General features: G+C 37.0%; 3 protein-coding genes across 5 annotated transcripts; 2 read left to right on the top strand and 1 right to left on the bottom strand.

The window, feature by feature from the left end:
* Window positions 1-516: 516 nt before the first annotated feature.
* LOC130946455 (uncharacterized) lies at window positions 517-2,360 on the top strand. Its single transcript, XM_057875215.1, has 5 exons — window positions 517-676; window positions 769-990; window positions 1,073-1,182; window positions 1,596-1,670; window positions 2,100-2,360. The coding sequence occupies exons 1-5, from the start codon at window positions 607-609 to the stop codon at window positions 2,148-2,150; spliced, it is 528 nt and encodes a 175-aa protein (XP_057731198.1). The 5' UTR covers window positions 517-606; the 3' UTR covers window positions 2,151-2,360.
* A 1,025-nt stretch (window positions 2,361-3,385) lies between these two features.
* Window positions 3,386-6,083, top strand: LOC130946434 (myosin-binding protein 7-like). Of its 3 annotated transcripts, none has more exons than XM_057875205.1 (4): window positions 3,386-3,814; window positions 3,909-3,989; window positions 4,407-5,688; window positions 5,791-6,083. In XM_057875205.1, the coding sequence occupies exons 3-4, from the start codon at window positions 4,408-4,410 to the stop codon at window positions 5,812-5,814; spliced, it is 1,305 nt and encodes a 434-aa protein (XP_057731188.1). In that variant the 5' UTR covers window positions 3,386-3,814; window positions 3,909-3,989; window position 4,407; the 3' UTR covers window positions 5,815-6,083. The 3 variants fall into 3 exon arrangements, with proteins under 3 accessions (XP_057731188.1, XP_057731179.1, XP_057731171.1); XM_057875196.1 differs by having other exon boundaries at window positions 3,392-3,814; window positions 4,386-5,688; XM_057875188.1 differs by having other exon boundaries at window positions 3,392-3,814; window positions 4,383-5,688.
* Window positions 6,084-9,044: 2,961 nt separating this feature from the next.
* On the bottom strand, window positions 9,045-12,393 carry LOC130960249 (putative leucine-rich repeat receptor-like serine/threonine-protein kinase At2g24130). Its single transcript, XM_057885610.1, has 2 exons — window positions 9,738-12,393; window positions 9,045-9,594 (listed from the first exon to the last, which is right to left on the bottom strand). Exons 1-2 carry the CDS (start codon window positions 12,286-12,288, stop codon window positions 9,200-9,202), a joined length of 2,946 nt encoding a protein of 981 aa, XP_057741593.1. The 5' UTR covers window positions 12,289-12,393; the 3' UTR covers window positions 9,045-9,199.
* Window positions 12,394-25,823: the final 13,430 nt, after the last annotated feature.

Genomic DNA, 25,823 nt, shown 5'->3' with positions numbered 1-25,823 from the left:
ATGATAAAGTGATAAGTAATAACAAAATTAAAATCTAAAATAATACTAAATAAAAAATACTAAAAAAATATGAAACTTTTTTTTTTTGTTTGAGTTTGTCAAATTTGTTATTATAATTTTTATATATTATTTATTATTATAATTTTTTATAATATGAATTATTAATATTATTAAAAAAGATAATTTAAATAAAAAATTAATTACAAATAAATAATAAAAAATATAATCTAAAATAATATTGAAAATAAGAGTATTGAAAAATATTAGAATAAAAATATATAAATATTAAGGTGAAACTCAGGTGAACTTCACGTGAAGTTGATATTTGATATTCGGTAGATAAAAATTTAGTCAAATCAGTCAAATCATCTAACGACTCTTAGATATCAACTTCACGTGAAGTCGACCGGAAGTTTCTACCAAATATTAAATTAACATTACCATGGATATACTTTGAAATTTAACAAAAATATAATATGTTTGAATCAAACACGTAGTTGGGTAGTTGGAAAAAGTAAAAGCGATACTTAAAACACACTCGTTTTGTTCATTCCATCACATTCCATTCCTCTTCTTCTTCTTCTCCTTCTCCTTCTTGTTGGCGCGATGGGAAACTCTTCCTCCATGCTAACGCAGTACGACATCGAAGAGGTCCAGAAATATTGCGAAGACACTTGTATGTAATTCGCAAAACTTAATTAAAACGCTTTACCATTTTTTTTTCAATTTTGATTTTGATTTTGATTTGTGGCTGGAGGAACACCATAGTCACGCAGCAGGAGATCGTATCTCTGTACAGTAGGTTTTGCCAGCTGGATCGTAAGAACTGCGGCTTCATTCCCTCCGATGAATTTCTCAGCATTCCCGAATTCTCGCTCAACCCTCTCTCTCACTCTTTGCTCAACATGTTGGATGGTTTGAACTTCAAGGAATTTGTTGCATTCTTATCCGTCTTTAGTCCTCGTGCCACTGTGCAACACAAAATTGAATGTAAATTTCTTTTTCCCCTTTCTTTCTGGCTAAGGAAATAGATTGATAATCTGATATTGGATTTGGTGTTTTCTTTTTTTAGTTATTTTCAAGGTGTATGATACTGATTGCAATGGCAAAGTAACTTTCCGTGACATTTTAAGGGTTCTGAAGGATATGACTGGACAATTTATGCCTGAAAAACAGATGGAGGTCATATTTCATTTCATTACATTACATTATATACTTGCTTACTGAATTCAAAGAGATCAAGGTATAAGCTTTCTTTGAAAGGTTTATAAATTTGTAGTTCTATTTGCACTTCCCATTTATTTAGAATGGGTTATGCTACGTGTACACCAAAATTAGTCACCAAAGTCAGCCACGAGTATAAAATACATGCTGGAATATAAATACACATTGAAAATAAATTAAACCACACATGTATTTATACACAAATACATTGGTGGCTGATTTTAGTAGCTGATTTTGGTGTTTATTGCTGCAACGACCGTGGGTTGGTATTGTTATCTAACATTTCAATTGGCAAAGCAAATTGAGGTTGATGTGATCTGCTTATTATAACTGCCTCTGATGGATTTTGTTTCCCTTTGTACCTTTTACAGGAGATTCTTACACAGGTCCTTGAGGAAGCAGGCTATCAAAAAGATTCTGTTTTGGTCTTATCTGACTTCATGAAGGTACTCAAATTACTGATCTTATCTTTAATTTAGATAAACATTCGAATATTACGAAACTAAAGAGTAGAGACATGGACAAAAATTGCTTGAATAGCTGCCTAAAACCATTAACAAGAATTCAGTTTGGGCCTTGGACAGAACTTCGGCTATGATAAATTGTTTGTGTTGAATTGGAGTTATATTTTGTTTATTTATCATGGCCATTAGCCATTAGTACAAGTGTGATTATTGATTAGATCTCCTTATTTGGAACACAAGTTGTAGTTAGCTTGAAACTGATGCTTATCATTGGTAGTGGTCAATGGACATTATTTATTTCACAGTTCACTTTCTCGTGTTATCCCATGCAAGCTGAACACTGCTTGATATTTGTTAGTTTGTCATCTTTCATTGAAAAATGAATAACTTATTGTTTTTTTTCCATGATAGATTCTTGGCGATTCGGACCTGAAGATGGAAGTTGATTTTCATGTTGATTAGAATGAAAGTACCAATGGTATTAGAATATAGTATAGTCCTACTTTCTTTCTGTTTCATTTAGGAGATTCTTGATCATGATAACTAGTTCTTATATTATTTTTGGACTCTAATTATTTAGAAACAAAAACATGGATGATAAATTCTTAACAGCATTCAGCATTCTTTTTTCTTGGAAGTAACTTCTAATAGTTCATATCAATATTGTTGCATAATGAGTAATTGGTATCTTACAATTCTATAATCTTTTCACATTACCATCCAAGCTTATTTATTCACTCTTCTATAAACGTAAGCATGACCACAATATTTCACATCAAACTTCTATAAGTATTACTTACTACACTTATCTCATCTAATGGTACTTCTTATTATTGTAGAAACTTAAAGCTTGTATTGAACATTACACAAATCTCAATTCATTTTTATTAGCTTGTACATACCATAAATTATAAATGTTTATGTAAATAATGTAAAAAAAAAATACAACTTGTTTTATTCTAATGTTAATAGTTACTAGTGTATTTTCAACAAAAGCTAAGAGAGAATACATGCAAAAAGTTTGTAGTACTCCAACACTACATGCATAAAAACAGGACACATGAATTCATTCAAGGTAATGATAGAAGGATAAAAGAATACAAGTGATGTGAATGATAAAAGAAACAAATTAAAATGGTGAAACTTATTTGAATATAACTAATTCCACTATATTCAAAATGACTAATAAACAACAATGTTATTCCAATTAGAAAACTAATATTTACATTTAACAGTTGACTAACTTAAAAGTTTTTCAAGACAATATTATTTTTAAGTAAATATTATTTTTCTTTGATTATATTCAAAATTATTAGATCTATTATTAAACTATTATATCCCTTTCCATATTAAACCACCGAATAGCAATAGCACAACACCACACAACAATTAGGCAAGGAAGTAACAAGATTGGCAATTTGATAAGAACTTATTTAAGAAATACCATGATAATGATAACAATGATAATAATGATGTTTGGCCTTTGGTAAAGCCAGAAGTTAATCGCCTATTTGATCGCTCCTAAACACAATTTCCTATTTTTAAACATGACAAGATTTGGATAATAGAATATTGTAAATATAAGAATAGACAAAAATAGGGAGAAAATTAATGAGAAGATATACTAATGAAAAGATTTGCAGAACCATGGCTTTACACTTGTCAATGTTTCCAGAGTGCAATACATATTGATGGCATCAAAATCATTATTTTTATTTTATAGAAGTCAGCAAAATCAGGTTAGTGACCGGTTCTTGGTTAACCGGACCGGTTCTTGTTTCCGGTCCGGTCTTCTCTTCTTTCTTTTTAAGGTAGTCGTGGCTATGCTCCATTGTAGCCGTTGGAAATGACGGTTCCCCTCCTTCCTTTAGATTCCAACAACAAACTACTTTTTTGAAGCCACCCAAAAAGAAAAAATAATAATCCAAAACATGGGTCCCGATCATAGAACAAAACAATTAATCACCGTCCCAGATAATGAATGTGTTTAACAAAAGAAAAAGTAGTTAATGAACAATGATTTTGTCTGCATTTTGTAACCCAACCGCCACGAAACTCGTCCCATGTCTGTTCTTCACTTGTGATCTTCCTGAAAATGTCCTCTTATGAATTTTCCAACTGCGCCTGTTCGTATACAAAATACCCAACACAGAAAGTTTCGTTTTTTTCGGTTTTTTTCCCCTTCCTGATAATCTTTTAATTTGTTGGAATTTGATGCAGAAAAACAGAGGATCCTGCTTCTTCAGGGTGTTTCCGCGTTTGTCTTGTTGAATCCGTTCACGCTCATTTGGAACCTGCAAGGTACATTTGATAAATTTCTTTTCTTCCTTGCAATGAAAGCATGCTCCAATTTTATATGGTTTATGTAGCTAACACCACATTTTTCTAATTTATTTTCTTGTATTTTCCTTGCTGCTAACACCATTCTGCTTCATTACTTGGATGCATCTATATTTCCATTTTGTTTTTTCGTCAAAAGAAAGGTTCCTAGTTTTCCAAAATTGTGGGAATTAAGCATTGTTTTTTACAGACATTGAAAACTTGATTTCTTATATGTATATATCTATTTTGTATGCTCAAATGCATTGCTATTTATTGAATTGTGAAATTGATCACATAGATACAAAGAAAATTCAGTCCTTGTGTGTGTCATCATATAGTTGTGATTAAAATGCTGCTGTCTCTTGTGTTTAGAAGTAACTATAAGTGAACCTGTAGAATGGTTGAAACTAGCACAGCGTCTCCAATGGCGGAGGCTGATATAACAGCAATGAAGGAAACACTCCGAGCCCAACAAATTCTTCTGCAGCAGCTACATGCAGAGTTGGATCAGGAAAGAGAAGCCTCTGCTACTGCAGCCAGCGAAGCTATGGACATGATACTTCGTCTTCAAGGCGAAAAGGCTGCCGTGAAGATGGAGGCAAGTCACTACAAGAGAATGGCAGAGGAGAAGATAGGTCATGCTGAGGAAACTCTTGAAGTCTTTGAAGAGCTTATGTATCAGAAGGAGATGGAAACCACTGCTCTTGAGTTCCAAGTCTTGGCTTACAAACAGAAGCTTCTGGCATTGGGAGTAGATATCAATCTCAGTGAGCTTGAATTCCCTGATGATCTTCTTCTTAATAGAAGTGAACAAAATGGAGACGATGATCAAAGTAGCTCTATGAGAAGGTTGCAATCATTGCCCCCTATTGCTTTTAAGAATACATTTAGAGCTGCAAGAAAGAGGGACAGATCTCCTAGTCCTACTCCATTTAATATTCCGGTTCCTAAATCGGCTGAGAACAATGATCAGGAAGACTATCCTAATGGATCACTTGATTCATATTGGAACCAAATCAAAAAGTTAGATGAAAAAGTTAAAGAGATTTCAGATTGCAAAGAATCTGGAGTTGAAATATGTCCAAGACCAAGGATTAGAAGAGGGAGATCATGTTCATTGTTATCACAATTAGGCAGTCCAGCAACCTCTGATCAAACAGATAAAGTAATCTCAAGTAGAGCGAGTCGTCATGGAAGTACAAACGATAGAGAATCGGTTGCAAGTGTCTCTACCTTGGTTAATGTTCATGATGTATTTGAAGTGCCACAAGCTAGTGAGAAAAAGGTTTTAGAAGCAGATAGCAGATTAACAAAACCAGATTCTTTGTCTGATGAAATTGTAGAATCAAATGTTAGACCTGATATAGACAAGAGAAAGAGCAAGATTATTCCACAAAAGCCTATTTCCAAAGATATGAAGACCATCATTCGGCAGAAAAAGGAAGAGATGGATGCTGAAAGCAATGCGTCTCGAGCTGAGATTCAAAGGTTGCATCAGAGAATCGAACGGCTCGAGAGGGAAAGAATGAATCCAAGGCCACATGAAGGGGATAAAGAAGAACATTTGAGGTTGTTGAAGGAGATATACCATCGAATCACTTTGATTATGTCCGAGATAAAGTCTATCAAAACTGAAACTCCTCCACCTAAGAATGTGCCACTGGATCCTCTTCAAGAGGTAGTATACTTTTGAACTTAGTCATCATTTATTATTGTATTCTATGTTCAATAATTTTTGCTTCTATTTCCTTCAAGATAACAGTTTCAACTCTATGAACAGGCAATGTTATACTTTTGGATTTGATCAAGGTAATTTACCAGAATGACTTTCTTAAACAACCGATCGACTCAGTTTATCAATTAGTACAGATGATTTTGTCCACTGAGAAGATTTTGTGATATGTGCAGTTAGATTAGATTTTCTAAGCTGATTTTTTTTTTTGTCACTGGAGAAGAATGTAATCCTGATATGTTATTTTGTATACTGAGGTTGAAATCCTTTGCAAAGTGCAAACTTTATACTGTATAATGTTCTTTTGGTCTCTATAATTGAAGGGGAATGAATTTTTGTCCCGAGTTTCTCCATGTTTTTCTTTTTCTCCATGATTGTTGTCATGAAAAAGAGAGCAAATGAAGGGGATTTAATAAAAACAAAAAATTACAGAAATGATGTTCTTTTAGAAAATTAAAATAAAGGGCCACTGCATTTTACACATTGTAACAGTTCCATTAAAGTTGATCATGGAGGTCAACATCATGTGGTAGTGCAATTAACATAGTCACCATCTCTTTTAGTTTTCATGCACAAAAGATGAGCATATTCATCACTACCTTATGCTCCTATATGAACTCATTTTCTGTTATTTGTTTTAATTAAAGCAAGATATTAACCCATAATTCAACTGTTTATCATGATTATATTGGAAGAGAACCTGCTATTTAACCATTTTTATATGCTTCTTTGGCCATTTGTGGCCTTGTTTTTACATTATAGAAGATGATATTTTTACTAAAATAAACTATTTTGCATAGATACCTAACTCACTCTTTATTAATAGGAATTTTCTAGTTTCATGCAGAAGAACTAGTGCTGCTTTGTGCTAGTACATGCACCTACATATTTTATTCATTCCAAGTCAATTTAAGACTAATAGGATTCTGCACTATTTTGTTAACTACTTTACTCCAATCTCTGAAGATATTATACCTTTGTGTAGATGATGATGAATCAACCCATCATTAATGTGAATGTTAAGACTAAAATGGTAGGGGACATGAAAGAAGCGTGATGAACTTGAATTGGGCTGAACTGAAGTGATTACTATTCAACAAACTTAATTAGTAAACAATTTTTTTATAAAAGTAAAGCTAATACTACCATTTCTTGTGTTGGATTGGTGGAATTTTACCAGATTGAATTATGCACAAGATTGTCTCAAGCATCTAAATCAGCAAGGTTTTGTATTCTACGATACTTCTGCTACTAAATTCTTATACTTTTTTGATAAATTAAGTATGCAATGTTTGGTTTCCCCTGCTTTAGTTTGTTTAGGCAGGTAACCTTTGAAACTAATAGGAGTGTGAATTAAGTAGCATTAGTAGGTAAAAAATGTCATTATAATTGTAATATGTTACCATATTTAAGATTTATAGGATGCTAATATATTTTGTTCTTCAAAAGAACCAGTATAAATGTCAAATAACTTCATGAAGAGATTTTGATAGATATGACATAGTTGAACTTTGGAATGATATCACAAACTTCTAGGGCCTTGGTGAATCATGTGTATATATATTTATTAATATTGTTGTGGCCCCTCATTTTGACAAGTGGAGAAGTGATTAAATCATTAAACAACAGTGGAAACTTTTTATATAAGGAACACCTGATTTGTCCAAGTTTTCATCCATGACAGAAACTTGACAAATCAGCAACCATAGTTTTTTTTTCCTCCTATGATCTCATGGTAAAGCTAAGATAACCGACCTAGCATTTGTTTTTAGTTATATAATAAGATAGATAGTTGCTTCTTTAAAAAACCTGTGTCATGAAATCACTTATCCTAAAAGTTTAAGTCGATAGATGGAGATAATAATTATATCTCTAAATGGGGTAAAGTATTAAATTGGTCCCTTGGCCTAATCATGTTTTAGTCCCTAAAGTTTAAAGTGTTTTATTTGAATCCAAAAAAGTTTTATTTAGCTTCAATATAATCCCACTGTGAAGCCAATGTTAAATAAAGAACCATTCTCCTTATCTACAACATCAAGCATCCCATACTACTCGATGTGGGACTTTGAGCACCCATAATACCTAACAAAAACTTATATAACCAAACTCTTCGGTTGTCGAGGGGAGTTCCCCGCGGTAGAGGTGATGATAGCCTTGTCCTCATTACCACCGACGAACTTTCCCGCGAAAAAAAGTTTTCGAATAAGTTCTCCATGTGCTTAAACCAAGACCAGTGACTTGCGGTGATGCATCCACTGTTGATCATGTGCCTCTCGAGTTTGTACCTCTTCTTTAGGGAAGGATATTAAGGTTTGGTAGAACGGTGACGTTAATTATTTAACATTGACTTCACGGCAGGACTATATTGAAGCTAAATGAAAATTTTTTGGATTCAAATAAGACACTTTAAACCTTAAAAACTAAAATAGGATTAGACCCAAACATATGGGACTAATTTAGTACTTTACCCTTTTCCCTTTATTTGTTTATCTTATACTGAAATTATTTTCTTTTGAATTACAAGAATTGAACTCTAGACATTAATTCATAGAAATTCTTATACTATGTCGTGAAACAACTTGTCCAAAAACTTAAGTTGATTAGAAGAGATACCAACTTGAATTCCAATATAATAGCATGAAGAACAATTGAGGCTTACATCTATCATTTAGGTAACTTTTTATCTGGTGTCACAGCCTAATAAGATTTTCTTGAGATTTGTCAACATTTTGTAATATGAATATATGATTTCTGACTCTTATTTTGAGTTAATTTAATGTGGATATCTGGCATGCCAAGTCATTATGTAATCTTGCTTGTGATCTTTGTCAAGGGACAACTTAACCTGTCGAAGCAAAAATCATGGCATAGCGGTTTTCTCGTGTTGAAGTGATCTCTGAAACTCTCATAAAGTTTTTTTCATCTGGATTATTTTTCAAATATCCACTTGATAAGTATATGCATATAAAAAGTTAGGCAAAAAGAGAAATAGACAACCAAATTGATTGTTTAAATATTATGAGAATTGGTTGACAAATTGAAATTTCCATCCCATGCTTTTAAGCATAATAATTTCAATTCTCATGCTCAGAATATAAAATAAATCAATAATATTATTTGTACACCAAACTCTCAAGATATCTGTAAATATAAAGAGAACACATGTTAGTTATGAAGAAATTACTGGTATCAGAATGGTATCTAACTATCTATTAAAAAGAATGGATACCTATCCAAATTGAAAATAAAATGGAATTAATTGACCATGATAATTGATAACAACAACAAAGTTTGGACTTAAACAGAATAATTGGATACAAATAAGAGGATACATATTGCTAGTTACAAAAATGGAAGGTCACAAACTCATAATGTTTTATTGATTGACTAAAACATTTGGACTATAATACAAAATTTTCATTGACATAGTATCAAAATTTATATTCTTAATTAATTACTATTTGACTGAATTTTCTGATCTGCATGAAGAATTTGGATTAGTGAGGTAGTCCTTTAATCTTCCCAACTCTTGTGCTACATCCATCATGGTTGGTCTTGTTGAAGGATTCTGCTGTGTGCAGATAAGTCCCAACTCCACAAGTTCAAGTATAACATCTTGCCTTGTTCTGTTATGATGACTTGGCAAACAAGAAGAGTATCTTTGCAACGCTTCTTCAACCAATTTTCCAAGCTTGTCTTGGTTTGTGTATTGTCTCTTAACCCACTCATGCAAGCTTGATCCTTCATGCATGAGTACATCCGTGGGGCGTCTCCCCGTGACGATTTCTAACAGAATCACTCCAAAACTGTAAACATCACCTTGAGTTGAAGCATGTTTTCCCATGCCATATTCTATCTTGTCCAAGAAAAAATTGAGTGAGAGAATAATGAGAAAAAAACATAAAAAGAAAGTACTAAAAAGTATGATCACTAATACGTGATAATATTGAACATAGTATAGGAAAACCTTGGATAAGAATTCACAAAGTACATACCAGGAGCTATATAGCCAACAGAGCCACATAATAAGCCCTGTGTTGAGCTGAAAGATGCTGCTGAGTAACTTGTGGAGGCACTGTCATCACCTTTTACAAGCTTTGCAATTCCAAAATCCGTAACCAAAGCTGTCATATCTTCATCAAGAAGTATATTACTTGGCTTAAGATCGCAGTGCGCGATTTTCACTGGTGAGTAATGGTGGAGATAGGACATTCCCTCGGCTACATCGCTGCATATCCTCACTAACTGAACCACATCCAACCTTTGGTTTAACCCATGACTTGGATATAAGTGCCTCTCAAGACTACCATTTGGCATAAGAGGAAGCACAAGAGCCTTAAATCCTGGTTTACTACAAATTGTGATGATCTTTATTAAGTTTCTGTGCCTAATCTTTCTAATGATTTGGCATTCCCTCTTAAAGCTCCATGAGATATCGCCAGCTGTTTCTGTATCTAATACCTTCACCGCTACTCTTGTGTTATCTAAGAGGACTCCTTTGTAGACCTGTCCAAACCGGCCTGAACCGATTAAGCTCGAGGAACTGAAACCTCCTGTGGCTTCTCTAAGATTTCCATATGAAATTTTTGGATAATGGAGCTCTTCTGTTTCCTCTTCCTCATCCCTCAACTTGCCCTTGTTAACAACTGCGAATCGCTTTCTCACTCTTGACTTGATTACCATGGAGTACCTACACATGCACAGAAGAGGAGTGGCAAATAGTAACACAGGAATCAATAAGAACACCAAATGATAGCTGTGTTTCTTATGGCAGCTTTCCATGCCTATTACTGTGCCACAAAGACCATCATTTCCCAGGAAAGAATCTATGGTCAGAGATGAAAATGCTCCCTTGTTTGAGACATTTCCTGAGAATTTGTTGAAAGAGAAATTGAGTATTTTGAGGGTGGAAGATAGCTGCAGAGAAACTGGTATTACTCCACTCAACTGGTTTGAAGACACATCAAGTGCTTCAAGATAAGGCAATTGGCCTAATGAATAAGGGATAGGGCCTTCTAAGGAGTTACCAGAAAGGTTGAGGTACTCTAGTGCTATGGAACTTTCAAGTTGTGGTGGGATTCTTCCTGATAGATTGTTCATGGAAAGATCAACAGCTAGCACCATATCCATTTTGCTGAGTTCTAATGGAATTGGACCATATAAGTTATTGCTTGATAAATTCAAGTATAGTTTCAAGCTAGCCAAAGCTGCAACTTCTGCAGGAATCTGGCCTGAAATCTTGTTGTGAGACAAGTCCAGAATCTCCAAATTGACACATTTTCCAAGACTTGGTGGGATTTTCCCGGAAAGCTGGTTGTCATAAAGTAAAAGCCTTCTTAACTGGGGAAGGTTGGCAAAACTATCTGGTATTGAACCGGAAAGCTTGTTTCTTGACAAATCTAGAAGGCCCAGGTGTTTGATATCACTAAGTTCTGATGGAATCTCACCATGTAATGAGTTATTTGACAAATAAACTCTCTCTAGCCTAATCATGTGGCAGAAACTAGAGGGGATTGATCCATTTATTTGATTACTAGACAAATTCAAGAAAGTTAAGTTGACAAGGTTGGAAATATGTGGAGGTATAGAACCATATATGAGATTTCCTTCTAGGTGAAGATGCTGCATACTAGTAGGAAGATCACCAATAATATGAGGTAGCTTCCCACCAAGGCGGTTTCCCGCTAATTCGAGTTCTTGAAATCTAGACAAGTTCATCAAGGAAGCAAAGAAAGGTTCAAGGTTGGTGTTACCATCATGGCTGACAAAGTCATTATATGACAAGTAGAGGAACTGTAATTGTGGCCAATTGTGTACTATCTCAGATGGAAGCTCTCCACTTAACATATTTGACTCCAAATCAAGCCATTTAAGTTGAGTGGAGTTTGAAAGAGATAAGGGAACATGACCAACAAAATGATTAGACCAAAGTAAGAAGAACCTAAGTTCTTTAAGGACACACTCATTGCTCAAAGGGATAAATCCCCCTAAGGAATTATTGGAGAGGTCTATATAACTTAGTGAACTTCCATTGCAGAAAAGTGATGTTGGAATTTCTCCATCAAGATTATTGCTTTCCATGTCAAGGTAGTCCAAGCTGTGAAGGAAACCAAACTCTGAGGGAATGACACCTTCAAGAAAATTCCCAGACAAACTTAGTTGTCTTAGGTGAATTAAATAGCCTAACTCTTTTGGAATATGACCCACAAAAAAGTTCCCTGAAAGATCAAGAATTTTCAAGGAAGAGAGGTTTCCAAGTGAAGGAGAAATGGTTCCCCCCAATGACTTTTCACTAAGGTCAAGCTCTATGATCCTATCACTTGCATTGCTGCACTTCACACCTGACCAATCACAAACATGAACATTTGGTGACTTCCAACTCTCTAGAGCATTTTCAGGGTCAGAAACAATGCATAACATGAATGAAACAAGTGAACTTTTATCATACACAAGGGGGGCATTTTGTTCCCCATGAACTACTCTTGAGTTAACAATGTCCAAAAACAAAAATAGGAACATTGTTGTAACTCTTAAAAAACACATCATGAATCACAATATCTTTTGTCTACAATCAGAGAACAAAACAAAACAAAAAATGGAAAATATAGTGAAGGAAAAACGTTGACAAATGACTACTATAGAAAGATACACAGGAACTTAAGGATGCCAAGTTCAGTTCAATGTAGCTCAATAAATATAGGAGCAGTTGCAAGATTTTGAAGGCTAAGAAGTTAGAAGGAAGCAGCATGTTAGAAAAATTATGAACCTTGTGCCTAACTGCCGTTGAAGTGGCAAACGAACGTTTGATCATACTATGTTTGACTTTGTAAGCATGATACTCCCAGTTTGCTCATATTCTCGTGTATTATGTGAACAATTAATTATTGAAAAAGTATAGGATACCAATATATTATCTATCAATTTATTGTCAATAATAATTAATTATTATACTTTAAATACATGTATAAAGAGATATATTCAAAAAATATATCTATAAAGACATTTTTATTAGACACAGTCATAAAAAAAATATTTTTATTAGACACATCCACAAAGACACTTCTATTAAACACGGTTATAAATAAGAGTTGGCATAAATTGGTAGAAATACTGTTAAAAATATAACAGCATTGTTAATTATTTTGCTAACAAATTAATTCTAAAGAGTCTTTTTCATCAATACTAAGAAAAATAATTGAGAGAATTACTTAAATTGATGCGTATTTATTTTCTTTTAAATAAGATAATGAATTAAATATTGTGAATAAAAAAAATTATTTCGATAGATATTTTTTCGACTCAAATTTCGTTAAGAATTTATAGATTCATTTGTAAATGGTACGCTCTTTACTAAGTAAATAAAGAGTGTTATACTTTTTGTTAATTAAATAAATTTTAATTTTTTATTTATTATATTTTATATTAATAATTTAAATTTAGAATTTAAATTAATAATTTTGAATTTAAAATCTAAGATATAAAATATATAATTTATAATTTAAAATATTTTTTATTTTTTAATATTTAATAGTAAATTAATTTTTAAAAATATTATTTTTTTAGAGTATATCAATATATTTGTAAAATTTGTGATATAAATAATCTAAGAAGAATGTTATAGACTTATCAAGAAAAATTTTGATTATTAAATAATCATTAATATTTAAAAATATAGATATATTATTAAATTATTAAATTAAAAAAATTAAACTAATACTTAAAAATAATAAAAAAAATAATAAATTCTTATAATTCTTAATATTTATCGTAACCTAAACTAATGAGACATTTTTTTCGATGGTTGATGTTTGATTATGTACACGTGTGACACGTGAGCAAAGTTACGGGGTGTTTAGCAAATGACAATAGTGGTGTACACGTCAGCATATATTAGGCCTAACATTGATTTTTTTAATCATGCAACAATTCATTTGCTGCATAAATTGAGTTGAAGCACTGGTGGATGATGTGCTGTTAAAAGATAATCTTAGTTAGTAGGCACGCTTATAGGGAACCATTATTGTGTGCTGACAATGTTACATTTTGGTATAGTTGTCGGTTGCATCTTGATTTGCTTCAATTTGAGCACTATATAGAGATGATGTCAATTTATATGATGACACAAATGACTCTTATGACTCTCTTATTGTATATATAATATATAGCTGAGAATTTTTATGAATGTTTATTGGTTTATGGCTAATCATAAAAATGAGGAACCCACAAGATATTAGAAGATAAATTAAGGATTAATTTATTTGATGTGTTGAAAAAAATTTCATACCTTAAACTGTTTAAGCTGTGATATTGATGGTTTGATAAATCAAAAGGAATTAAAAGAGGAAGAAAAAATAAGTTCTTCTTATTGTTAAAGAGAATAAAAAATTTTTTTACAAAAATATTTATTGAGTTATTACACCTTACATACTATGTATTTTTTATGTACTCTCACTAAAAAAATTACAATAATAAGCCTATTATTGATCTCGCAAACTAGAATTGTGTATAACCATCCTAGTTTGGAAATATTAGCAAGAAAAGGATTCGATTTTGGAATAAGATTCATGGATTATTTCTTGATGATGGCACTTGTTTTCTGAGTCTATGATTTTGGAATCGGAAACAAACTCTTTATTTCAAAAATTTTTCTCTACAAGGGAGGCAGTTAATCTGAATGCCATGGAGGAATTTCCTTGTCATTCTCTTAGTAGAGAGGTGAAAAGAGGCCTGCCAAAAGTTTGTTGAACCAGTAGCGTTCGAAGAGGTGAAAAGAGCTGTGTTCGGCATGAATTAATTCTTTCAAGGCTCTGGGTCCAGACGAATTTCAAGCTCTCTCTTATAAAGAATTTTGGGACTCTCTTAGCAATGATGTATGGGGCTTAGTGAAGAGAGCCTTTGCAGGCGCGGCTGTTTTTGACACATTCATTGTTTTGATCCCCAAAGTTGAAGCTCCGTCTTATCCGGAAGACTTTCATCCTATTAGTTTATGTAATGTTATTTACAAAATTATTATAAAAGCGCTTGTTAATAGGTTTCGTCCTTTACTTTCTGAGATCATTGGACTTTGAGGGTGGTTTTATTCTAATAAGAAGAGGAACAACGGAAAATATAATAATTGTGCAAGAAATAATGTATTTCATGAGAAAAACAAGTCGAAGAAGGGTTCTATGACTTTTAAGATGGATCTTGAAAAAGCTTATGACAGAGTAGACTGACGATTCCTTGATCAAATTTGGTTTTCCTGTGGCTACTATTAATCTTATCATGGCTTGTGTGACTTCGTCCTCTTTGTCTATTTTGTGGAATGGTAATAGGCTTGTCTCCTTATATTTTTGTGCTTTGTATGGAGAATCTTTCTTGTCTTATATCGTATAAAATCTCCCAAGGATCGTGGATCCGGTATCTGTTTCAAGACATGCCCAAAAATCTCTCATTTGATATTTGTTGATGATCTATTACTTTTATGTAAAGCCACAAAAACTCAGGTTACAGAGGTTATGAAGACTCTAGATATGTTTACTCAAGCGTTGGATTGAAGGTGAATATCCATAAATCTAAGGCTCAATGTTCCAAGAATGTTTCAACGAAAAGAAAAGATGTGCTTTCATGGGTCTCTAGTATCCGATTTTGCCAAGATCTAGAAAGATATTTGAAAGTTAATATTGGCCATGATAGGGCTTCTAAGAAGATGGCGCAGGAGGTCATTGACAAGATTTAGAAAAAGCTTGCTAGTTGAAAGTGGTGCTTGCTTAACAAGTCGGACAGACTTTGTCTTGTGAATGCGGTGATGGCTTCTATTCCAGTTTACAATATGCAAGTTTTCCTTCTTCCAAAGTATGCGTGCAACAAGATTGATTCTTTGATGTGTCAGTTCTTATAGAAGGGTCAAGCGAATGGGAGAGGGTTGCCTTTGGTCAAGTGGGATATTGCTATAACTCCTAAAAAGGCAGGTGACTTGGGTGATAAGAAATACTCTCTGTGCGAACATAGCTTTTCTTGGCAAGTTAGTTTGAGATTGTTTGAATAATAGAAACAAGTTGTGGGTGCAGGTTCTAACTCACAATACTTCCAGAACTCCAAGGACATGGGCAGCATTCGTTGTCACCATACCTCAACTACTTGGAGGAATATTCTAAAGGCTTATAATATCTTAAAAGAAGGATTTCGATGGAATGTGAAAAATATGCAATAATCGATTTGGTATGATGAGTAGAGTTCTCTTGACAAATTTTGTGAGCTTACGTCTTATGTTTACATATCTGAAACAAATTTTTCTCTTGCTAATTTGTGGGGCAATGATACTTGGGAGGGGATAAGCTTGCAACGCCAATTTTTTATGAGGTCAATCAGTTTCTTCTCCTCTAATGTCAGAATTGGAGTCTGGATGGATCTGGTGGCCCGCATCGCTAAAAGCCTATGGTTCTTGATAAGGTTATCGTTGGCTCCTGACAAAGAAAGTGAATTCGATCGAAAATAGCAACTTTGGGTGGATTTGGCGCTCTAATTTGGCAGAAAAGATAAAGATGATGATGTAGCTGGTTTACAAAATGCGCTCCTGACAAATATCTTCCGGTTTAAGCGTCATTTAACTGATTTGGGCAGATGTTAGAGATGCAATACATATTTAAAAACAATAAAGCATTATTTTAGAAATTGTGAAAAATCAAGATGCATTTATAAAGTATTTGTTAAGATGTGATTATTTAGGAGCACATGTTGGATCAAAGCTCACAACTGATAGATTCGTTGTTGTCATGTCGGAACTTGATAAGAGAAGTATTCCTATAAATACTATTGATGTTGATGCTGGTAGCCTTTGGTGGCCTAACAACATTTGGAGGGTCATTTTTATTGAAGTTCTAATGTTCTCAAATGCCACATCCTCTACTGGATGAAGTAACATTTGTGGATACTTCTGGTGTTCTATATGGAGAAAAACAAAGAAAAGCTGTATTTTTTGCTATGGGTCTAGTTTTGTTTTTATATTTGTTAATGTAGAGGTATATACAAGAGAATCAGATACTCTTAAACATGAAAGGTCAGGTAAGTTATTATATAAAAGCTTGTAAGGACTAGTATTGTCCAAATTAGGGTTGGGTAGCATATTAATTAGGTGAATGGCGTGAACAACTGTGTATTATCAAAAATAATGTGAAATTTTTAATTAAAACAGTAATGCTCTATCAACACCTAAAATGTGTTAGTGTTTTTTTTTTTATAATTCTATTTTACATTTTATGTACTCTCACTACAAAAATTACAATAAAAAACTTATTATTAATAAAAAATAATCTAAATAACATGTGTAAATAATAATTATTCATAGAAAGATAACAAAACTACTAACTAGAAAAAGGTACATGTTAATATTGAACTTGACTTTTTAGTAGGATAAGAAAATATTAATAGTTTAATTAGCATATGCTTGTGTTTGGCAAACATTCAATGTATTAATGCACTATAAATCAGGTTGAGCAAAATCTACCACATTCCAAATTCACACCATTTTTAATTCTAATGAAATAAACTTAATTTCTTTGTGTTATAATTTTATCTAAATTTTAATTAATTTTTTGTGATTTAAAAATTTGTAATTAAATTCTCATATCTAAGTGACAAAAAAATTCTTATAGAGTATTTTAAATTAGGCCTATACAAAAAATAGTTTTTAGCAAAACTTTTAATTAAAATTTTATATTTTATATTATATAAATATTTGTTTAATTAGATACTCTAATTCAAAGAATTTATAAACAAGTTTTATATTGTACAAAATTTTTTCCAAAAAAGAGACTAATGTAGGTGTTCCTACCCTGACCCAATAATAAAGGCCCAGGTCCAAATAAGAGGCCTAGTCCAGAGGATCGAGCCTTACTAAACACCAACCTTCACACTTAGAAGTCGGTGTCAAATCCGACTTACTCCCAAGAAGTCGGGACGGAGAATAGCTGGCAGATAAGCACTCACTCAAATGAGTAACTGCCCCTAAAATCTCTCTAACTACTTTAATCAAGCCATATCTTAACCTCCCTAAGATAATGGGACGGTTAACACCCTAAAAATATAGCACTACTCCAACGGTGGTTATTGGCTCACCACTACAAATACACTGACACCCCTCAGGTATCTCTAAGCCCAATACTCTCTAGACCTGCTCACACCCTTGCTAACTTAGGCATTGGAGTGTCTTTGCAGGTACCACCCCCCCCATTCACTCACGAGCACAAGTCGGAAGGAGGCTCCAACGTGCCAACCAGCTCGGAAGCCACCATCCGCGGATGATTGGGCCAACCAAAGCCATCCATCTTATTAATCTCCGGTTACCCATCGTAACATTGGCGCCGTTGCCGGAGACCTGAGAGATCATCCAACGATGGCAGATAGATCCCATGAAGAAGGCCATGTGGAGACAGATTCTGAACAAGAGAATCTGGACACAGGCAACAATGATGTGGACCTCACCCTCCACCAAGAAATCGATAATCAACACAGGGAAGGCACTTCTGGAATAAAGAATCCGAAGGTGAACTCCTCAGAAGGGCGCGAATCAGAAAAAGAAGGACCACCCCATGTAACTGAACTCATGGGATTAGTCCACAGCCGCCTGGAGCAATTAGAGCAGGAGCGAGAGCGACAAAAGGAAACTGAAAAGATCCTAAAAGAGGAGATGGAACGACGAAAAGAGTTAGAAAGAAAGCTCTTACAGTTGGAATCCTCCCTCAAAAGTCGCAACTCCCGCGATGAACACGAAGAACCACCTTTAGGTGGGGAGGACCCCTTCAGCGAGGACATCATGAGGGCTAAAGTTCCGAGAAACTTCAAAAGCCCTGACATGGACCTCTATGACGGGACCACGGATCCGAAGCATCACCTGAGCAACTTCAAAAGTCGGATGTACCTAGCTGACGCTTCCGACGCTACACGATGCAAGGCCTTCCCGACCACTCTATCGAAAGCAGCGATGAAGTGGTTCGATAGCCTCCCCCCGAGGTCGGTTACTAGTTTTGAAGACCTCTCGAGGAAGTTTTTGATGAGGTTCTCAATCCAGAAAGACAAAGTGAAACATGCACCGAACCTCCTGGGAATAAAGCAGGAGGTCGGAGAATCTTTACGAACCTATATGGAAAGGTTCAACAAAGCATGTTTGGAGATTCAAGACCTACCCACCGAAGCAGTAATAATGGGGTTAGTCAATGGACTTAGGGAAGGTCCTTTCTCGCAGTCCATATCCAAAAGACACCCCACCTCCTTGAATGATGTACAGGAAAGAGCTGAAAAGTACATCAACATAGAGGAAAATGCCAAATTAAGAGACCTGAGTTGGCGACCCGGACCCCCTCCCTCAACAAAAGAGAGGGAAAGGAAAACCAAGAAAAAGGAAGAACTCGGTCTCGAAAGGCCAAGAAAATATCACTCTTATACTCCTCTGAAAGTCTCTATAGTGGACGTATACAGAGAGATTTGTAACACTGAGAGATTGCCACCCCCTAGACCCATTAAAAATAAAAAAGGGGGAAGCCGCAACGATTACTGTGAGTACCATAAGATATATGGTCACTCCACAAACGACTGTTACGACCTTAAAAATGTGATAGAAAAGCTGGCTAGAGAAGGTCGGCTTGATAGATATCTCATAGAAAGGTCGGACGGTCACGGAAAGAGAAAGCGAGACGACATGGATAGAAGAGACCCACCACCACAGACACCAGAGAGACATATCCACATGATCTCAGGAGGGTTCGCGGGAGGAGGACTCACCAAATCCTCTCGCAAAAGACATCTCAAAAGAGTCTATCAGGTCGGGGAAGAGCCATCCGACCTCCCTACCATTTCATTCACAAAAGAAGATGGGCGAGGAATAATCCCTGGACATGATGATCCAGTAGTGATAACCATGATCCTAGCAAATGCCCATCTCCACAGAACCCTGGTGGACCAAGGAAGCTCGGCAGTCATCCTTTTTAAGCCCGCCTTCGACAAGCTAGGGTTAGATGAGAAAGAATTAAGAGCTTACCCCGACACCCTATACGGATTAGGGGACACGCCAATAAAACTACTAGGATTTTTGCCCCTTCACACTACTTTTGGAAAAGGGGAAAAATCAAAGACTCTGAGTATAGACTTCATAGTCATCGATGTGGGGTCAGCATATAATGCTCTAATCGGCAGAGCTACCCTCAATCGACTCGGAGCAGTGGTATCTACTTCTCACCTCTGCATGAAATTCCCGACCTCAGCGGGAATAGCAACGGTAAGGGGAGATCAAAAGTTGGCAAGGAAGTGCTACAATGAAAGCCTAAACCTAAGGGGAAAGGGCAGAGAAGTTAACACAATAGAGCTCGGTGGCGCAAGGGCCAGAGAAGAGCTGCGACCACAACCAGGAGGAAAAACCGAGGAGATACAGGTTGGCAAAGAGGAAGGGAAGAACACTCATATAGGAGCCAACCTAGGGGAAACTCTAAAACACGGGTTGACTAGGCTCCTAAGAGATAATTCCGACCTCTTCGCCTGGAAGGCCGCTGACATGCCTGGGATTGACCCCGAGCTCATGTCCCACAAGCTCTCGGTTTATCCAGGATCCCGACCTGTACAACAAAGAAGACGCAAGCTCGGCCCAGAACGAGCCCTAATAGTGGAAAAACAAGTACAGGCGCTCCTGGAAGCTGGCTTCATCAGAGAAGTCAAGTACCCAACATGGCTAGCCAATGTAGTGCTAGTCAAAAAACAGAATGGCAAATGGAGAATGTGTGTCGACTACACCGACTTAAATAAGGCATGTCCTAAGGACCCTTATCCCTTGCCAAGTATTGATACCTTAGTAGACTCTAGCTCGGGGTACCAATACTTATCATTTATGGACGCCTACTCGGGATATAATCAAATCCCAATGTATGAGCCAGACCAAGAGAAAACATCATTTATCACACCCAGAGCTAATTTCTGCTACGTGGTCATGCCATTCAGATTAAAGAATGCGGGGGCCACATATCAAAGGTTGATGAATAAAGTGTTTTCCCCTCACCTGGGGAGTCTAATGGAAGTATACGTCGACGACATGCTGGTAAAAACAAAGAAAGAAGACGACCTTTTGACAGACCTCTCGCAAGTCTTCGACACTATAAGGCTGCACGGGATGAGACTAAATCCCGCAAAGTGCGCCTTCGTAGTGGAAGCAGGGAAATTTCTAGGATTTATGCTAACACAAAGAGGGATCGAAACCAATCCCGACAAGTGTAGAACCATCCTAGAAATAAAAAGTCCGACTTGTTTGAGAGAAGTCCAGCAGCTAAATGGCCGACTTGCGGCCCTCTCTAGATTCCTGTCAGGATCGGCACTGAAATCCCTTCCACTATTTTCCTTATTAAGGAAGGGATGCCAGTTCGAATGGACTCCTGAATGCGAGGAGGCATTCTAGGAGTTCAAAAAGTTTTTAAGCCAACCTCCTATTCTAACCCGACCCGTACCTGGGAAAGACCTCGTCCTATACTTGTCCGTAACAAACAAGGCTGTCTCGTCAGCCCTGATAAAAGAAGACGAGGTCGGACAACATCCAGTCTACTTTATCAGTAAAGTTCTACAAGGCCCCGAACTAAGGTACCACAAACTAGAAAAGTTTGCTTACTCCTTGGTAATAGCCTCGCGAAGGTTACGGCCTTACTTTCAAGCTCACACCATAAGAGTCCGTACGAACCAACCCATGAAGCAAATCCTCCAAAAAACGGATGTTACAGGGAGAATGGTTCAATGGGCAATAGAGCTCTCCGAGTTCGACTTAAGATATGAAACTCGGACAGTGATCAAAGCTCAATGCCTCGCCGACTTCGTTGCAGAATACGCAGGAGATCAAGAGGAAAAACCAACTACATGGGAACTCTATGTAGATGGATCCTCCAACAAAACGGGAAGCGGCGCATGCATAATATTGGTAGATGAAAGAGGAACCCAGATAGAGGTTTCTCTAAAATTTGAATTCCCAGCCTCAAATAATCAGGCAGAATATGAAGCCTTGATTGCGGGGCTAAAACTAGCAGAAGAAGTCGGTGCTACAAAGGTGATGATATACAGCGACTCGCAAGTGGTGACCTCCCAAATAAGTGGAGAGTATCAGGCAAAGGACCCAAATATGAAGAGGTACTTGGAAAAAACTTTGGAATACCTTGGGCGCTTTGCAGAAATCGAGGTCAAACACATAACTCGGGATCTGAACAGCAGAGCAGACGCCCTATCCAAGTTAGCAAGTACCAAACCAGGAGGGAACAACAGAAGTATGATCCAAGAAACCCTCCAGGAACCCTCAGTAATAAAAGATAAACAAGAAGTACTTGAGGTAGTCGATTTAAACCTCGGATGGATGAACCCCTTAGTTGAATACATGAAATTCGACATCCTCCCTAACGAGAAAAAAGAAGCTAAAAAGATCCGAAGGGAAGCACAACACTACACCTTGGTGAGAAATATCCTCTACAGAAGGGGGATATCAACACCATTGTTAAAGTGTGTACCGACCTCAAGAACCACCGAGGTACTGGAGGAAGTACATAGTGGGATCTGCGGAAACCATCTCGGAGCAAGGTCACTAGCCAGGAAAGTAATCCGAGCCGGATTCTATTGGCCGACCTTGCAGAAAGATGCCACAGAATTTGTGAAAAAATGTCAACCATGTCAAATGCATGCAAATTTCCACGTGGCTCCACCAGAAGAGCTTATCAGTATCACTTCTCCATGGCCTTTTGCAAAATGGGGAATGGATTTGTTAGGTCCTTTTCCCCAAGCGCCTGGACAAGTCAAATACCTGATCGTGGGAATAGATTATTTCACAAAGTGGATAGAAGCAGAAACATTGGCCACCATCACCGCTCAAAGAAGTCGGAGGTTCCTCTACAAAAATATCATCACAAGATATAGGATACCTTATTCCATCACTACGGATAATGGAACCCAATTCACCGATGCTACCTTCAGAAGCTTAGTAGCCAGTATGAAAATCAAACATCAGTTCACCTCGGTGGAGCACCCACAAGCCAATGGGCAAGCCGAGGCAGCCAACAAAATCATACTGGCAGGACTAAAGAAGAGACTACAAGAAGCAAAAGGGGCTTGGGCTGAAGAGCTCCCTCAAGTGCTATGGGCTTACAGGACAACACCCCAATCCGCCACTGGAGAAACGCCCTTCCGACTAGTCTATGGTGTGGAGGCAATGATACCAATAGAAATCAATGAGCAAAGCCCAAGGGTAATTCTCCACAACGAGATCGAAAACATACAGGGGCACAAAGAGGAGCTCGACCTGCTCCCCGAAGTCCGAGAAGATGCCCAGATAAGAGAAGCAGCGTTGAAGCAAAGGATGACTACAAAGTACAACAAAAAAGTCATTCGAAGAACATTTGCTCCAGATGATTTGGTCTTAATCAGAAACGACATTGGAGTTAACAAATCAGGAGAAGGAAAGCTCGCCGCAAATTGGAAGGGACCATACAAAGTCAATGAAGTTTTAGGAAAAGGTTATTATAAAATAATCGACCTGAACGGCACTGAGCTCCCGAGGACGTGGCATGCTTGTAACATGAAAAGGTACTATAGTTAAAAGCGAACTCTACTCCCTGATGTACTATTTTCCCAACTTCATGATTTTTTCCCAAAAGGATTTTTTCTGGAGAAGGGTTTTTAACGAGGCATCATAGTAGAGGCTAAAGGAAATAGATTATCAAGACCCTTAGTAGCAAAAAAGGTACCTCCCCGATTAATAAAGATCTTTTTCATCTACGATATCTCTTATAAAATCCTTTTCATTTTTTATTTTTTAAGTCTTTCTACGAAACGCGCCGACTTAAGCTCGACAAAACGTGAAAATCCCATGAACCGACCTTAAAGGTCGTCAGGATAAAACGACGAGGTACAAGTCGGTGTAAAGAGGTTATAAGAAGTCGATCGTAAAAACTCGGGAACAAATCTGACTCATAAGTCGAAACGAGATCCCGGGTAGAAAAGCTCGGAAATACTTCGATCCGTAAATCGGAATGAAGGACCGAGTAGAAGAAAAATGCATCGCAAAAATAACCTAAGTCATAAGAACTCACCAAAACTAAGTTGAGTATGAGGGATAACGAAAAGAGATAGGAAAACCTAGGAAGAAGTTTAAAGGCTGTCCCAAAAGCCCTTAAACAAAAAAGCTCAGAAAAACAAACAAGCAAAAAGAAAGGTTTTCAAGAAAAGGTCAAGGGGAATTCAGAAAATTATACACGCATAAGGTAACTTAAACCCTTATCCAAAAAAGGGTATTTATTTCGTTAAGTTAAAACCCTTACCAAAAAGGGCACGCATAAAATATTTTGTTTACGGCCTCAAAGGGCCAAAGAAAATTGTTCAAACTAGAGATAAATAAAGAGTTTAAAAAACAGGGGCCCACAGGCCGGACCCCAAATAGCCACAAGTCATTTTTTAGAAAGATCACCACCACCGGAATCAGGAGGAGCGCCACCAGAGGTATCCATGGGAGAGGAAGAGATAGGAGGAACTGCTGAAGAACCCGGAGCGTCTTTGAAATGAGGAGGAGACTCAATAATCCTCTGCCCCCGAGTCTTCAATTTTGACTCGGAAACAATTACGGGGGCAGGAGGATCCACGATGGCACCATCAATAACAACTTTGTCAGGATGTAAAGGAGAAAGATCCAAGTCGGGAGCAATCACCCTGACTTGCTCCAAGAAAATCCTCCAAGACTCCTCGGCGCCATCAGCAATTGAGTCCTCCAACTCATCATATGCCTTCCGAGAATTCAGCAGATCATTCTTCACAGACACAAGATCCTTGAATAAGCTTTGATAGCTGGCCTGCGCCGTTTTTCTCAACTCCATCTCCATGTTGTACTGGCACAGACACAAGATCCTTGAATAAGCTTTGATAGCTGGCCTGCGCCGTTTTTCTCAACTCCATCTCCATGTTGTACTGGGCCTGCAAAGCCTTTCCTTTCTCCCGGAAGGTATCTCTCTCCTCCCTCAGCTTGGCAATATCCTTCTTCAACTCTCCCTCATGCTCCTGATATGAGCGAAGCCTTCCCTCTAGCTCCTCGACCTTCGAGGTCGTCCCTAAAGAGCTGAGGGGAGCCTTCTCAAAGATATCCAAGAGCTTGCCACAAACCCCCGCCGCCTTGAGACTCTCCTCGACCATAGTGGTAAGGTGGGCCCGAACAGACATATCATCCATGCCTATACGAACATGGGGATATATATTCTTTCGGACAAACTCAATAGCATCCGCCTTAACCTCACCAGAAGCACCAGACTCCAAAGTCTTGCGCTTCTTTGGATCAGGGGAGGGTCGGACAACGGGGAGCGACTGAGGGGGAGCTGAAGAAGAAATTACGATAGGCTTGGAAAGAGTCCCAACATTCCGAGGAGGAGGAGGAGGAGAGATAACCCTGGCACCACCGGCCCGAGCGCGAGACTTGGCCTTGGCCTCCTGGACTCTTTGGAAAGATTCTTGAGCATTTGTCTTAGCCATTTCTGAAAAAGAAAAACAAAAGCTAAAGAATCAAACAAGTCGGAATGATCAGTTGATAAGTCGAAAATTTAAAAACAAGAAAAAGCTACCTAGCTGCGCCTGGACAAAGGTCGGAGACCCTTGGAGAAACTTCTTTGTATCCAAATATGGGGCCCTCCCCCACACTTCTCGGAGGAACCCCACAATGGCAGCCTCTACTTCATCCAGGTCGTCCAGACCATATTTCTCATAAGGGGAGGCCTCCAGCCAATATAAGGCAAAGCGAGGGGAAGAGTTATCATCCAGAAAAAAGGGGTGGTGACCCTCTACAGCTTGCACTTTGAAAAAATAATTTTTGAAGTCATGGAAGGATTCGTCAAAAAGGGTGAAAATCCTCCGACCTTGTATGGCTCGGATGGACACCCATTGCTGTTTGTTGTTTAGCCCACTAAAGGGCTTAGTCATGTGAAAAAGAAAAAAGAAAATCCTCAAAGAAGTCGGGAAGTCCAAAGCTTGACTAATAAATTGATAAATTTTCAGAAAACCCCAAGAGTTGGGGTGAAGTTGGGTAGGGGCAACTCGACAGTGGTGCAAAACAGACA

Source organism: Arachis stenosperma, chromosome 1 (assembly GCF_014773155.1).
Source record: "Arachis stenosperma cultivar V10309 chromosome 1, arast.V10309.gnm1.PFL2, whole genome shotgun sequence".
Classification (NCBI taxonomy): domain Eukaryota; kingdom Viridiplantae; phylum Streptophyta; class Magnoliopsida; order Fabales; family Fabaceae; genus Arachis; species Arachis stenosperma.
This window is presented reverse-complemented; position numbering and strand designations above follow the sequence as displayed.